The sequence below is a fragment of the Crocuta crocuta genome, unplaced genomic scaffold (genome assembly GCF_008692635.1).
Source record: "Crocuta crocuta isolate KB4526 unplaced genomic scaffold, BGI_CrCroc_1.0 scaffold41, whole genome shotgun sequence".
NCBI lineage: Eukaryota > Metazoa > Chordata > Mammalia > Carnivora > Hyaenidae > Crocuta > Crocuta crocuta.
Genome location: NW_027529428.1, coordinates 11,608,718 through 11,623,229, shown reverse-complemented (window position 1 = coordinate 11,623,229; position 14,512 = coordinate 11,608,718). Strand labels below are relative to the sequence as shown.

The following is a 14,512-nucleotide window of genomic DNA, read 5'->3' as shown; positions in this document are numbered from 1 at the left end:
GGGGGGGGGGGGGGGGGGGGGGGGACAGGGAGAGGGACAGAGGGTCTAAAGTGGGCTCTGCACTGACAGCAGAGAGCCCAGTGCAGAACTCATACTCAGAGACTGTGAGATAATGATCTGAGCCTAAGTCAGACTCTGAACTGATTGAGCCACCCAGGTACCTCCAACCCCTCTTGAATAATGGGAGGTGCCAGCATCAAATGCCGCCTTTCTGTGTGCAGGCAGCACTTTGCAGGAATTGAGTGGTAGCTGCCTGCTCTCTTTAGATGTCCGAGGGCTCTCCAGTCTGCTGAGTGCAGTGCTCTTTTTCTCAGTGCTGTGACTCCATCTATCTGTCTGCCCTTTGAAGCAGTTCAGTTGCATCTCCCAATGTTGGTGATAAACTGAAGAGAGATACAGGGCAAACTAGGTTCTTCGTGGTGAAGCCATATCCACAGGAATCGACCAGTCCTATGTCGGGAAAAGTGATGGAAGAAGCATTTGAACAAACGAGAAGATCGTTACTTCATTAAATACACAACTTGTTCATACCCAGTAATATGTCCCTAATACCATCGTCATAGTTTTAAAATGGAAAAAAATGTTATTTTTTTAAATACCAGTTGGAGGGTCCCTCTTTGCGGGGAACTGGCCATCACCCACCTCTTCCTCAACCTTCTTCCTTCTGGCTTCTGAGGCTTTGTGCAGAATTGCTTTAAGGCCAGGATGATTCTTATCCTCTTTGATGCATCCTTATGATTAATTGAGCCTTTAGATTTTACACATTCCAAAAGCAAAGTCGACTTCACGGGACAGGATTTCACTGCCACGTATGCTCTGGGGCTTTCCCCCTCTTCCCTCCTCTGTATGGCGGCCAGATCAGTTAGGTATGCTAGAAGCAGCAGCATTAATGGCATTTTGCCTGCGTTTTTCCAGAAGCAAGGTGGACAGTTTTACGTTGTCAGTCACGGAGCCAGTTAAATAGAAGTAGAGCCCTGAGACTGTGGCTGTTCTTGATGAAGACAAGAACGAGATAATTTCCCCCAAATCTGACTCCTCTAGAGCTAAAGGGTATCTTAAAGACTTTAAATAAATATTTATAATCTATTATTCATGTCTTCATTCCCCTCCTCATTCATGGCAGCCTTTTTCTCTCAATTATTTATATATAAATTTCTTTTTTTGTACCACCCACATTTCTCTTACCTATAGTCTCTTCTCAGGAGATAAAAAAAAAAAGTTTAAGAAAGTCCCATCCTTGAGAACCTTCCCGTGACCCGTCGTTGGTGACATTTTATTGCTTGTTTTCCTCTCCATGTACATGAAAGCATGGGCCACCCAGGTTCTCCGTCTGAATCAGCTGAGTTCTTCAGTGCTTAGTCTGTGTGGCTCCCCCCACCCCCACGGTTTGTCACCCGCTCCTCTGGGCCCACCTCCTTCCATTGGAGTTTTTTCTGCACTCTCTCTCCCTCTGCCTTTACCAGAGTCCTCTCCCCACGGTCACCAGTGTCTCTAAGACACTAGAAATGCATCCCCCCCCATCCTTCTATTCTTCAGCATTTCTGCCACATGCGACAAGTGTCAGCTGTCCCATGTGTAACCAGCCGCAGCAGCAGCCGTGGGACGTGTGCAGAAGTCTTTATTTTTGCCGCTCTGTGTAAATGTATTCAATGGGGAAAGGTCTGCTCTTCTCAGTGTAAAACCCAGGAACCTTTCTGCTGGCTCGTAGGCAACGAAATGTTCTCCTGTCGCTTGAAGTCACCGTCTGCACCTGGTGTCTCAGATGTCGGGTGCCTTGCCATTGGCAGAGACTCCAACTTGACAGTGGGGGCCCCCCCTCCCTGGGTGGGGGCTGGTAAAGCCGCTGGGACCCTCGGGATGGTGTAGCTCTCTGACCTCTCTGGGTCCAAACAGGGAGAGGAAGGTGATAGAAAAACAAGACTTCTCAGTCAGAGGTCTTACCCAACTGGCTTTTGTACTGTTGTACAAAAACTATTATAAGATGGCTTCTCATGCTCCAAGTTCAGCAGGTTAAACCAGACTCTTGAGTGTTTTTTGTTCAAGGAATCTTCACTGACCATGTCTTCTTCCTCTCAGCCAAAAGCAATCTTGCTCGTGTTCAAAACTGTTAGTACTTTAATAAGGACTTAGGAGCTGTAGAGAGGCTCTCCCCACCTACCCCAGTAGTTTCTAACCTTTGGAGCACATCAGATTCACTTGGGGGGACAATTTTGTAAAATAAAAACTCCACTGCCCTGCCCCAGGCCTATTGAGTAGGAATCTCTGGACTGGGGGGCTCCGTTGTGTTTGTTTTTCAAAATTCCCCAGATAATTGTGATGCTCACCGAAGGCTGAGGGCACAAGATCTAGCCTATATTCTAGTTAATAATTTGCAGCTTACCTCCTTCCTGGGCTCTCTACTTCCCTCGGGTCTTTTTTGTCTTTACAACACCCTCCGCAGAGCCTTAATCATAACAGACTGTGAGGAAGTGTTTTGTGGCATGAAGAAATTTGAAATCTCAGGGTTCTGGCAGAGAAGCTCTGTTCCCAGTATTGGTTCCGTCTTCAGACTGAAGTGTGTACGGTCCTGGTGCTCAGTAAATATTGGATGAGTTGCTGGCTAGGTGGGTGGTGCCCAAGAAGGAGGAGCAGGAGACGGCAGTCCGACTAAATAAGATATCCTGGTTTCGTTCCCGGATCTCTTCTGAGAAATGTCATGTCTGGCTGTGTTCTAAGAGCTTTGCGCACATTACCTCAATTACCGTTGACCACACTGAGCTGTTAGAGGGACTGTTCTCATTTTTTAGGTGAGAAAAGCGAGGCTCGAGGAGGGGTAAGTCACTTGATCCCTAAGGTCACACATTCAGAAGTTACAGTCAAGATTTAAACCCCAGCTTTCTGACTTCAGAACCCGAGTTCTTTTATTTATTCTTTTTAATTTTTTTAAATGTTTATTTTTGAGAGAGGGAGAGAGAGAGAGCGTGAGTTAGGGAGAGGGGCAGAGAGAGAGAGGGGGTCAGAATCTGAAACAGGCTCCAGGCTCTGAGCTGTCCCCACAGAGCCCGATGCGGGGCTCGAACTCACAGACCATGAGATCATGAGCTGAGCTGAAGTCGGAAGCCCAACTGGCTGAGCGTCCCAGGTGCCCCCAGAGCCCGAGTTCTCAAACACTGTGTTAGAGCACTTGTCACTGAAAAGGGTGGGGAGTAAAGCTTTAGAGAACTTTCGGGAGGTATTAGGGTGAGCCTCCTCCTCCCTCCCTCCCTCCCCTCCACCCTCCTTTGCCTGTGCCTTTCTCTCTGTAGTCTGCCTGCCTGCCCCCTTGCCCTGCTGGAGCATTAATGAAAGAATTGAGCAAGAGGAAGAGGGTGTGTGGACCTTGATAAGATGATTTCAGAAGATGCACTCTGGCAGTGTTTAGGCGAACTGGGCGGGAATTCNTGCTTTACTAACAAATTAGGAAGGGAAGAATACGAGATATTAAGCAGGTAAAACTGAGGACGCACGCAGAGTGAGGGGAGACAGGAGGGAGGGGAGAGATCTGGATTCTGTTGAGTTTTGACTTGGCTGGGGAGATTGTGGTGTAACTCAACTCGTTGTTAAAACTAGCAAATTACGGGGAGGGAGGAGTGAGTTTGTTGACAGGTGTGAAAGTCCATGCTGTGGTGGCAATGCCTTGGTGGTGGTTAAGGATTCCAGGCTCAAGGTAGGTCGGCCACATCTGGGGACAGAAATGTGACAGGCATCGGCACATTGGTCATAGCGAAAACCATGGCAGTGGACGCTGTTGCTTAGAGAAGGAATCTGAAGTGAAAGGGAAGCCCACGGAGCAAACAGCACCAAGTAGTCTGTTCAAATTGAACAAAGCATCCTGACTCTGTCCCTCCTGGATGCCTCTTTGAACTTGAGGCTCTCTCTGAACCTCAGTTGACTGGCTGGTCAAGTTTGGTGTGGCTCACTCCTAAAGCCTCCTTTCTGAGCAGATGTCCGGGCGTTCTGACCCTTCGCGCTGGGCCTCATGATCGTTTTGGGAAAACAAGGCATTTAGTAATTGCATGATTTTGTAACCTCAGTAGTACCTGTAACCCTTGCTGTTCACGGAGCCCTGATCTTTCTGGTAATCAGAACGATTATCCTGTACACGGCCAGTCCACTGACGTTCTTGGAAGATCACCTGGAGCATCGTTAATGGGGCAGCTGGGAGCAGCCCAAGGGTATCTTTTGAGAAGCAGTAGGGGAGGTGATTAAGAGCTCCGCTCTGGGGCCACCTGGGTGGCTCAGTCAGTTGAGCGTCCAACTTTGGCTCAGGTCATGGTCTCGCAGTTTATGAGTTTGAGCCCCGCATGGGGCTCACTGCTATCAGCGTGGAACCCGCTTTGGATCCTCTGTCTCTCTCTCTCTCTCTCTGCCCTTCCCCTGCCTGCTCTATGTCAAAAACTAAACATTAAAAAAAAAAAACCAAAACAACTCATCTCTGGGCTTTAATTCCTCTGTCTCTATCACTTAACTGGTTATGTCACCTCAGGCAACTTAGCCTCCTCCCTAAAACCTCTATAAACTGAGGATAATAACCCTAGAGGTGGTGTAGGGACTGAGCAAGGTGATACACAGTACTTACAAGGATACCTGGCATACATGCCTTCACTAAGTATGCTACTGCTCTCTGATAATGGCGATGACAGAACCACTGGTGGAAAGCGTCTTAAGAAATTGATATTGGACTTTTGGTTTTCAAAAGGAGAGGGGGGAAAAGAAAACTCTGGACCATTTCCTAATGGGTGGGAACGTTTTTACTCACGGGTGGTAAATAATACACTTCGTGTTAAGAAGTGGACTTGAGGGAACCCGGGTGGCTCAGTCGGTTGAGTGTCTGACTTCGGCTCAGGTCATGATCTCACGGTTCGTGAGTTCGAGCCCCCACATCGGGCTCTGTGCTGACAGCTCAGAGCCTGGAGCCTGCTTCAGATTCTGTGTCTCCCTCTCTCTCTGACCCTCCCCTGCTCATGCTCGCTCGCTCGCTCTCTCTCTCTCTCTCTCAGAAATAAATTAAAAAAATGTACTTGAGTTTGGTTTAGAAATTAGCTGATGTAAAATGGGACGAATTCGAGCACCCCTGCCCTTAATACTGGTTCTTTTTGTTGCGCTTACTTGTCCTATTAAGCTTACAGGACTCTGGGTAAAAAGAGAAGAAATCATGAACTTCCCTCTGTGTCAGAGAGGGTAAGGGACTCTTGGCTGGCTACACAGCGGTCACCTTCTAAAGACCCCCCCCCAAAAAAAAAAACATGTTGCTTCTCAGTCTCTAAGTCTGGCTTCAAACTTCTTTGGAACATTTGACTTTCTCTTCAGCTCCCTGGAGGGAAAGCCACATCTGGAGGAATGGTAACCCCTGACGCTTCTGGAATCTTCCTGCAGTTTCTTCCCCTTTACTCTTGCTCATTTTGTCCGAAAGAGGCTGCATTCACCTTGTTTGTCTGGTGTAGCCAAATATGTGTCCCTGTGCAGCTTATTGTATGCCAGGAAGGACAGAGGCATGACAGCAGTAATTCAAACCAGGGTTTAAAATGAATAAATAAGAATAAGCCACTGGGATTAGTCACAATTGAAAAGTTGAGCGGGACTAGGGAGGTAGCTGCGGCCTTTGGGGATTAACAAATGGCTTGCTGTAGGGAATAGCATTCACTGATCCAGCCACATTTTTACTTACTGACGGCCATTCTTCCGCCCCGGGGTCTGTCTCTTCTCAGGCTCAGTAAAATCCTTAGGAAGGAGGTTTATTCTTATTTCTCCTTGTCAGAAACCATCAACCCAACTCATGATGAACCTTTCCATTCATACTTTTTTAAACCAGAGAAAATGTCTTTCTCTAAAACTGACGACGGTCTCTGGGAAGAAGCTGCAGAGGGACTTTTCTTGCACAGAACCAAACTAAGAGGCCAGAAAACAAAGGGAGCCCTCTAGTGAGAGGGGTGGAAGCTTGGGGAGAATCACTTTGTGGTCATGGCATTGAGGGTTGTATTAGAGAGGAGCCTGTGTGTACTGGGCCTTTGCTGTTCGTACGGCCTAGTATGGACTGTATACTTTTGATCCTTATAAAGGGTTGGTGTGTCCCCACTTCATAGATAAGTGAGGCCCAGAGAGGTTGGCAAATTTGCCCAAGGTCATGGAACTACGAGTATAATAGTCTGACTCCAGATTTGGCACTTTTCCCCTGTAGTCTTACTATGTACTGATGTGTTGAGCCTTTCTAGAGGCTTCTGAAATACCCAACTGGAAGGCCCAAGTGTGTAAACCTGACTAGATTTGTAGCCTTTGTATGTTTGGCAGCAAACTTCATACATTGTCCCTAAAGCCTTGAATTATTGATCAGTCCTGCGAGGGATGGGGCACTTGGGTGGCTCAGTAGGTAAGGTGTCTGACTTCGGCTCAGGTCATGATCTCGCAGTTTGTGAGTTCGAGCCCCATGCCGGGCTCTGTGCTGAGAGCTTGGGGCCTGGAGCCTGCCTCAGATTCTGTGTCTCCCTCTCTATGTGCCCCTCCCCCACTCATGTTCTATCTCTCTCTCTCTCTCTCTCTCTCTCAAAAATAAACATTAAAAAAAAATCCTGTGTGGGNTAAAAAAAAAAAATCCTGTGAGGGAAAGCTAGCAGACAGGCAGGGAGAACCATATAGCCACAGAGAGGGATATCAGTGTTAGCCTTGGTTTACAGTCTAGAAGTTTGATGCCAAAGTCAATGCACCTAAAATCCATAAAACCAGTGAAGGACGACAAATGTTATCAACTGATTTTCCTATTCTATCGAAAGACTTAAGGCAGTAGAGAGTGAGGGCTGGATGGCTCTTTTTAATATCTTCCTTGATGTTCTCCTTTGAGAAAAGTGAACAAAACAACCACAGTTCCCATTTACTTCTTTACTGGAACTTTGCTGAGGGTCTAGGCTGCCAGGCTTCCTCTTTTAGGGCTTTAAGGCTCCTTTCTTCCATTTGCCCCATCTGCGTGTGATGGGCCTGGCTCCATGTGAGCGGTCTGCTGGCTTTCCATGGTTACAAAAAATAAAACGTAAGAGTGGCTTAATGTCCATTGGTAAACTTCTGCTTTGATTCTGTTTTTTAATTTTTTTTTAATGTTTATTTTTGAGAGACAGAAACGGAGCATGATCAGATAAAGGGCAGAGAGAAAGGGAGACACAGAATCCAAGGCAGGCTTCAGGCTCTGAGCTGTCAGCACAGAGCCGGACGCAGGGCTCAAACCCATGAACCTCAAGGTCATGACCTGAGCTGAAGTCAGATGCTTAACCAACTGAGCCACCCAGGAACCCGACTGCTCTGATTTTCTAATCCTTGCTGTCACTTGAAAGGTTTTTTTGTAAAGTTTATTTCTTTATTTTTGAGAGAAAGAGAGAGAGAGCGAGCACAGGAGGGGTGGAGAGAGAGGAAAAGAGAGAATTCCAAGCAGGCTCAGACTTATGAACCACGAGATCATGACCTGAGCCAAAATCAAGAACCAGCCACTTAACTGACTGAGCCACTCAGGTGCCCTTCACCATAAAATTTTAAGGATTAGATGAAGCAACCTTGAGAATAGGCACCATAGGGAATATCTATACTTAGTGGGCTGGCAGTAATTAGAGATGGAATGCTGGATCAATTTCTGATATCATCTTGTATTTATTTTTCTTCCATCAGGATAATTAAATAAGTGGTCAAAATCGTGTCCTTGAATACAATTCTCATTCTTCCCATGTTTGATGACCGTCCCTGCTGATTTCCTGGGCTTCATTTACTTTAAATGTTGTGTCTCATGAATTATGCCAGGGGGGTATTGCACAGCTGACCTTGAACAAATACACACTGGAGAAAGTCAAAGGCTATGAAATGGGCTTCCTTTCCTCCTTCCTGCTTTCTTAGAAATAACTGACTTTGAGGGTTCTGTGGGTGATGTGTAACCAGCCTCGGACAAGCATCCAGTGCTTATGTCAGGCTGCTGGAGTCTGTTGGTGGTGATGGTCCCAGTGAAATGGAGCTTGAGGGGTGTGTATGTGTCTGTGTCCGTGTGTCCGTTCTTCTGGCTGGCAAGGCCAGCTAGCTGTTCTTCCACTGATTCTGTCGTGTGTCAGTGGTTTGGAAGAGATTCTAGTTTCGACTCATGATGAGCATGTGAACAAAATCTCTTCCTTTCAATTGAAGTACATCCTTAATGTCTTCTGTCCCCCCCCTTACATTTCCACTTCCCATTCTCTTTCTCTGCATCGATAACATTTTGAGGTCGAACTCCTTGTACAGTACAATGTATCTATATTTCCAGCATTTATTTTAATGAATTTTCACACGTGTATATACCTGGTATAAACCAGCACCCAGATCGGGAAATGGAACATTTCCTGTGCCCCCCTCAGTCACTTCATAGAGGTAACCAATATTTGGACTTCTTTCACCTGAGATTGGCTTGGGTTGTTCTTGAACATCATAAAAATGGATTCAAAGAGTATTCCTTTGTGTTTGGTTTCTTCCGTGAAACATCATCCTGTAACTCATTCATGTTGTTAAATAAACAACTCCATTGTATAATTTATTCACCCATTTGACTGTTCATGGACATGCAGGTTGTTCCCAGTTAGGGGTTTTTACAAATAATAATGCAAGGAACATTTTTTGTACTTGCCTTTAGTAGACATGAGCATGCATTTCTCTTGACTATATACCCAGGAGTGGAACTGCTCAACCACAGCACCTAAGTGTATTTCCTTCTGGTAGATACTGCTGGACATTCTCCCTAAGTTATTGAACTAGCTGATACTGCTAAGTGCCTATACTTTGAAAGTCAGGTTTTTCTCTGCAGTATTTTTCTCCTGGGTTGGTGATGCTAGTAACTGTGAGATGTTGAGATATTTGTCAGTCCATCTAAGAGTATACATTGTAAGGGCACCTGGGTGGCTCAGTCGGTTGAGTGTCCCACTCTTGATTTTGGCTCAGGCCATGATCTCACGGTTTTTGGGATTGAGCCCCGTGCAGGGCTCTGCACTGAATGTAGAGCATGCTTGGGATTCGCTTTTTCTCTCCCTCTGCCCCTCCCCCATTCACATGCACTTCCTCCCTCCCTCCCCCCCTCCATCCCTTCCCCTCCCCCACTCCCAAAAAAAAAAAAGTATACATGTACACACACACATTTGTATTTTCAGAATCATTCAGTGTGGATCCAGAGGTAGATACTCGCCTTGCCATATGCTTGGGGCTTAATAGTGAAAAACTGTCCCCAGGAATTAAAAGGAAACCATCTGTTAGTTTAAGAACATACAATATTAATCACAATAAAGTTTAACTATTGAATAGAAATCTGCTTTTCTGACTCAGGAGTGAGCATGAATATCAACTATCTACGTGTGGTATATAATTCATACCCAGAGTGAAACCTGAAGGATGAATTGACTCTGGAAGGTCTCCTGAATCCTGCCTCTGGCATTATTCATTTGTAGCAGGCTGAATTGCATTTTATGGCGGCTGTTTTCTCTCATTTATCCCTTTGAGAGGAAGCAGTAACTAAATATATTAAACACTGCTTAAGAGTCCTCAGCACTGAGCATTTTAATTCTATCAGGGGTGTATCAGCATATGATTGAAAAAGAATGGAAACATATTAGTTCGCCCAGTGGTTGGTTAGTTCACGTGATGGACCTATGTGGTCTGGAGGGCACTTTAATAATATCGATAAAAGAAAGCAAATTGTCCAAGTAAGAAGTACTCAGAATCAGTGTAGAAAAGGGGCGTCTGGGTGGCTCAGTCAGTCGAGTGTCTGAATTCGGCTCACTGTTTGTGAGTTCAAGCCTCGCGTTAGACTCTGTGGTGACAGCTCAGAGCCTGGAGCTGCTTCAGATTCTGTGTCTCCCTCTGTCTCTGCCCTGCCCCCGCTCACACTCTGTCTCTCTCTGTCTTTTTCAAAATTAAATAAACATTAAAAAAGAAGCATCAGTGTAGAAAAGTTGGCTACGCTGGATTTTCAAATAATAGAGTTTTCTTCCCATCTGGACAGAGCTGTGCTAGGCCATTCGGTCAGTCATCATTCATTGGCACAGGGATTCGCAACTACTTCTTGAGTCCTACGTACTAGCCCCTGTTTTAGGTACTAGGCAAAGGCCTTGCTCCTGTGGAGCTGATCTTCTGGAGTACAAGCGGCAAGAAAACTATATATACAAAGAAGTCATTTGGTTCTAGAGGAAAATAATGGCCATCTGTAAGGGGCATGGGAAGGAGTTTAGGTTTGGTGTTGGGCACCGCTGTCGCTTTTTACAAGGGACGGCCAGGGAAAGCCTTTCAGTCGGTGACATTTGAGTAGAGGCCTGAAGGGATGGAGCACGTGGATGTCCACTGGAGAAGAGTAAGCCAGGAGGAGAGGGGAGTATGCCTAGTGGGCTGACGGACAGTGCGGGGCCTCCGCAGTTGGAGAAAAGGCAGGGAGGCCACAGTATTCGCAGGTGGGGTCAGAGGGACAGCAGAGACCCACGCCACATAGAGCTCTGCAGACCGTTGTAAGGACACTGGCTTTTCCTCTGAGTGAGGTTCACCGGAAGCCTCTATTCAAGTCTTCCCTTTGGGATTGCCTTGAACATTGGTTGGAAAACGCCTATAGACACAGGGATAGGAACAAAGAAATAGTAAAGGTAGCTAATAAGTGTGTTCAGGTGAGACCCAAAGGGCACAGATACTTGATTTTGTGCACTTAGCACTATCTCTTTGCTTGATTGGTGAAGATCACTGTACTTACTCAGATAAGGATGAGCCCAGTGTTGGCACATTTGAGCCACATTAGTAATACTTTAATAATATGCAGATTAGCAATATGCTGTGGCTATTATAAAGTTCCATTGTTAATGCTCTTTTCTATTTATCCAGTGTCACTGTTCTTCTGAAAGCTCTTCCTCTTCTCCTGTTTTTATTTAATAATGTTGTACCAATCTTTCTTTAATTAAAACAATNGGCCGCATGGGTATCGAATAGCCACCTGCAACTCAAATCTACCAAAACAGAACCCTTCATTTCCACTTTTCAAAACACACGCGTTTCTTGTCTACACGAATGAGACTACCATCTCTCAGGGTCAGAAACCTACGGGGTTGCCTTCGCATTGTCTGTTCCTCTCCTCACCTACATCTAATCCATCTGCGGATCCTTTCACTTCTACTCCCCAAACAGATCATGGTTCCATCTCCTCCTCCCTCTCCCTGCTGCCACAGCCCTAGTCCAGTAATCTGTACTGTTGCTATAGGTTCCTCCCCTTTCTGCTTCCACTTTTGCCCTCTTGCAGCCTAATTCCCACCGAGCCAAAGCGATATTTAAAACCGCAACCAGACCAGACCACTCTCCTGCCTTAAACTCCCCGGGGGCTTTTCATTGTACTTAGGATGCGATCCAAACTCTGGTACGTCCTCACTCCACTCCCCCTTCTGCTTCAGCTGCTGTTTTATCTTTTCCTGCCGGCTCACCAAACTCACGTCTGCCTTGGGCTTTGCTGTTTTCTCTGCTTAGACNCTTAGGATGCGATCCAAACTCTGGTACGTCCTCACTCCACTCCCCCTTCTGCTTCAGCTGCTGCTCACCAAACTCACGTCTGCCTTGGGCTTTGCTGTTTTCTCTGCCTAGAATATTCATCCCCCAGGTGTGGACAGGAACTGGTTTCTTGTATTTCGATCTTAGCACTAATTGCCCCCCTCTCGGTAGTAGTGCCTTCTCACACCATCGTGTTTTTTCCTGAGGTTTATCGCTACCTGAAAATAGCCTATTTACCTATCTCCTTCCCTTCAGTAGAAATTACAGGACTTCATAGTAGGGCCTTTTCCCTAGCAGTGCTTATTAGTACGTAGTAAGGATGCGAGACAGAACTTAACTGACTACATGGAGGAATAAATGTAAACCCATTTTTAAAGAGATCTCACAGTTCATGTTAAGCTAAAGATTGTGAGTTTAAAGTGTGAAGACCTATCACTTTTCCCTTCGTTTAATCCCTCCTACTGAACGAAGACTATTGAGCACACATGCTTGTGTGTATATAGAAATAGGAATGTAAATAAAACAGGTTGGTTCCCCCCTAACCTAAATAGCTCTCACATTAACCATTCTCTCCTATCTCCTCTCCCACACTGCCCTTACTGCAAACTACCGGCTTCTCTGGCCTAGAGGACTGCCTCCCCTCGGGTCGTTCTTCTGTATCTAATCTCCCAATGATCTGGACTTCAGACAGCAGCTTTGCAGTGGCTGTCCTACCCTTGCTTGAAAACCGGAGTTTTCATTGTTCTCAGGATAAAGGCCAGAATCCGCCCTGGTCCACTACGCCTTGTTGGGCCGGCCCTCGCTCTCCACCGCAGCCCACGCTCCCTCCCTCCCCTCCTGCTTCCCGCCAGCCGCCAGGCTGGTACCACTTCCTGGACGGTTCACCACCCTGCACCCATTTTGTCTCTTCGGAACTCAGGAGATTGTCCCTTCCCCAGGGAAGCCCTCCCTGGTTAGGCCAAGCTCCGCTCCCCGTCACACAGCCCCCTATCATCAACAGCGCCTCTTTTCAGATCTCTCGTTTTATAAGCACGCATTCTGGAATACGGGAGCCTCGTAAACTCGCGTAGCCTGGAGCTTGCAGCTCAATAGCTAATTGCGGAAGAAACGTACTGAAGAGTCGCCCCACCAGTCCTCGCCCCTCCCCCTAGGGCTGCGCGGAGGCTATTACGCACTAAGCAGGCGCCGCCGGGAGAGAAGTCTCGCGGCGCCTGCGCGAAGGGGCACGCATGCGCAAACGAGCGAGCCCGCTGACAGATTCGCGGCGGCAGCGGCGGCGGCGGCCCTGGCCCTGGACTGCGGGGAATGGGAGTCCTAGGTCTCTGAGCGCCGCCCCCGCCTCCCTGCCCCCGACATGGCTCAGGAGAAGATGGAGCTAGACCTGGAGCTGCCTCCGGGTGCTGGCGGGAGCCCGGCGGAGGGCGGCGGCGCCAGCGCCGGCGGGGGCCTCAGGAGGTCTAACAGCGCCCCCCTGATCCACGGCCTCAGTGACACTTCGCCGGTGTTCCAGGCCGAGGCGCCGAGCGCCAGGCGGAATAGCACAACGTTCCCGAACCGCCACGGCCTGCTGCTGCCGGCCTCCCCCGTCCGCATGCACAGCAGCCGCCTGCACCAGATCAAGCAGGAGGAGGGCATGGACTTGATCAACCGAGAGACGGTCCACGAGCGCGAGGTGCAGAACGCAATGCAGATAAGCCACTCCTGGGAGGAAAGTTTCAGCCTGAGTGACAACGACGTGGAGAAGTCCGCCTCCCCGAAGCGCATCGATTTCATTCCGGTGTCACCAGCACCGTCCCCCACCCGCGGGATTGGGAAGCAGTGTTTTTCACCATCCTTGCAAAGTTTTGTGAGTAGCAATGGATTGCCTCCAAGTCCGATTCCCAGCCCAACGACTCGATTTACCACCCGGAGAAGCCAGAGTCCCATCAATTGCATTAGACCAAGTGTTCTTGGACCATTGAAAAGAAAATGTGAAATGGAAACTGAGTATCAGCCAAAGAGATTTTTCCAGGGCATCACCACCATGCTTTCTTCTGACGTTACGCAGCTGTCAGATTCTGGTGTGTGTGTATCTTCTGATGCCCTTGATGGAAACAGCAGCAGCGCGGGATCTTCCTGTAATTCACCAGCGAAAGTCAGCACTACCACCGACTCGCCTGTGTCGCCTGCCCAAGCGGCCTCTCCATTTATTCCAGTAGATGAACTTTCATCTAAGTGATTCCCCCACCCATCCCCGAGAGGGTGGTGGTGTTTGTTGTTGGGTTTTATTTTTTTTTTTGTTTTTTGTTTTTGATTTTTTTTTTGCAACGGAGAGGAAAATCAAGTTGGAGCAAGCACTGAACTTTGTCAATTAATTTGAGGCTATTTCCTATTTGACCCTTTTCCTTTTTTTGGAATTTCCTGCGATGTTGTTACTCTAGAGAACTTTTATGTCAGGTTCCTGCGGATGCCCTTGAATTCAGTGTAGTGATATTTTCAGACGTTTTCCCAATGAGTGTGTTGAAGCATACGTCTTTATGCTGCTAATGTTTAAATACATATGTTATCCCTTGATTTTTTAAAATAATTGAGAGCTCTATTTATTTATGGGATTATTAAGTTCTGATGCAAATATAAATGTTGAATTAATCAGCATAGTAAACTGATGTTTTAAAATTCCATATTTCATGCCCACACTGATTTTTAATATTATTTGTCAGTGATTGCTAATTTCTATTTGAAGAATAACTTACCTATTTACAGCAGTTTTTAAAAAACAAATGTTAGTTATAACATGTCAGTCCAGTGGTCTCTTTTACCCAGGAATCCTTGAATATTTAATTTTCTGGGTACATATGTGGGGGGGAGGGGGAATGATACAAAGAACCAAATCTAAAAGCTTGCAACAAATCTTTTACAAATTGCAGTATAACAGTAAACATTTATGGAAAGCGTTTTCTAATGAAATTTTAATAGAAATTCTAATTACTCATGCAATTAGAGTAATTACTCT

General features: G+C 46.8%; 2 protein-coding genes across 2 annotated transcripts in view; both read left to right on the top strand.

Moving 5' to 3' along the window:
* PIP5K1B (phosphatidylinositol-4-phosphate 5-kinase type 1 beta) overlaps nucleotides 1-14,512 on the top strand; it is a 307,134-nt gene that overhangs the window by 68,917 nt on the left and 223,705 nt on the right. The gene's annotated exons all lie outside the window — the stretch shown is intronic.
* On the top strand, nucleotides 12,747-14,180 carry PABIR1 (PP2A Aalpha (PPP2R1A) and B55A (PPP2R2A) interacting phosphatase regulator 1). Its single transcript, XM_077759419.1, has one exon. The coding sequence runs from the start codon at nucleotides 12,875-12,877 to the stop codon at nucleotides 13,736-13,738; it is 864 nt and encodes a 287-aa protein (XP_077615545.1). The 5' UTR covers nucleotides 12,747-12,874; the 3' UTR covers nucleotides 13,739-14,180.

Coding starts and splice junctions, on each gene's coding strand:
- PABIR1 (XM_077759419.1), top strand. CDS start 12,875: ATGGCTCAGGAGAAGATGGAGCTAGACCTGGAGCTGCCTCCGGGTGCT.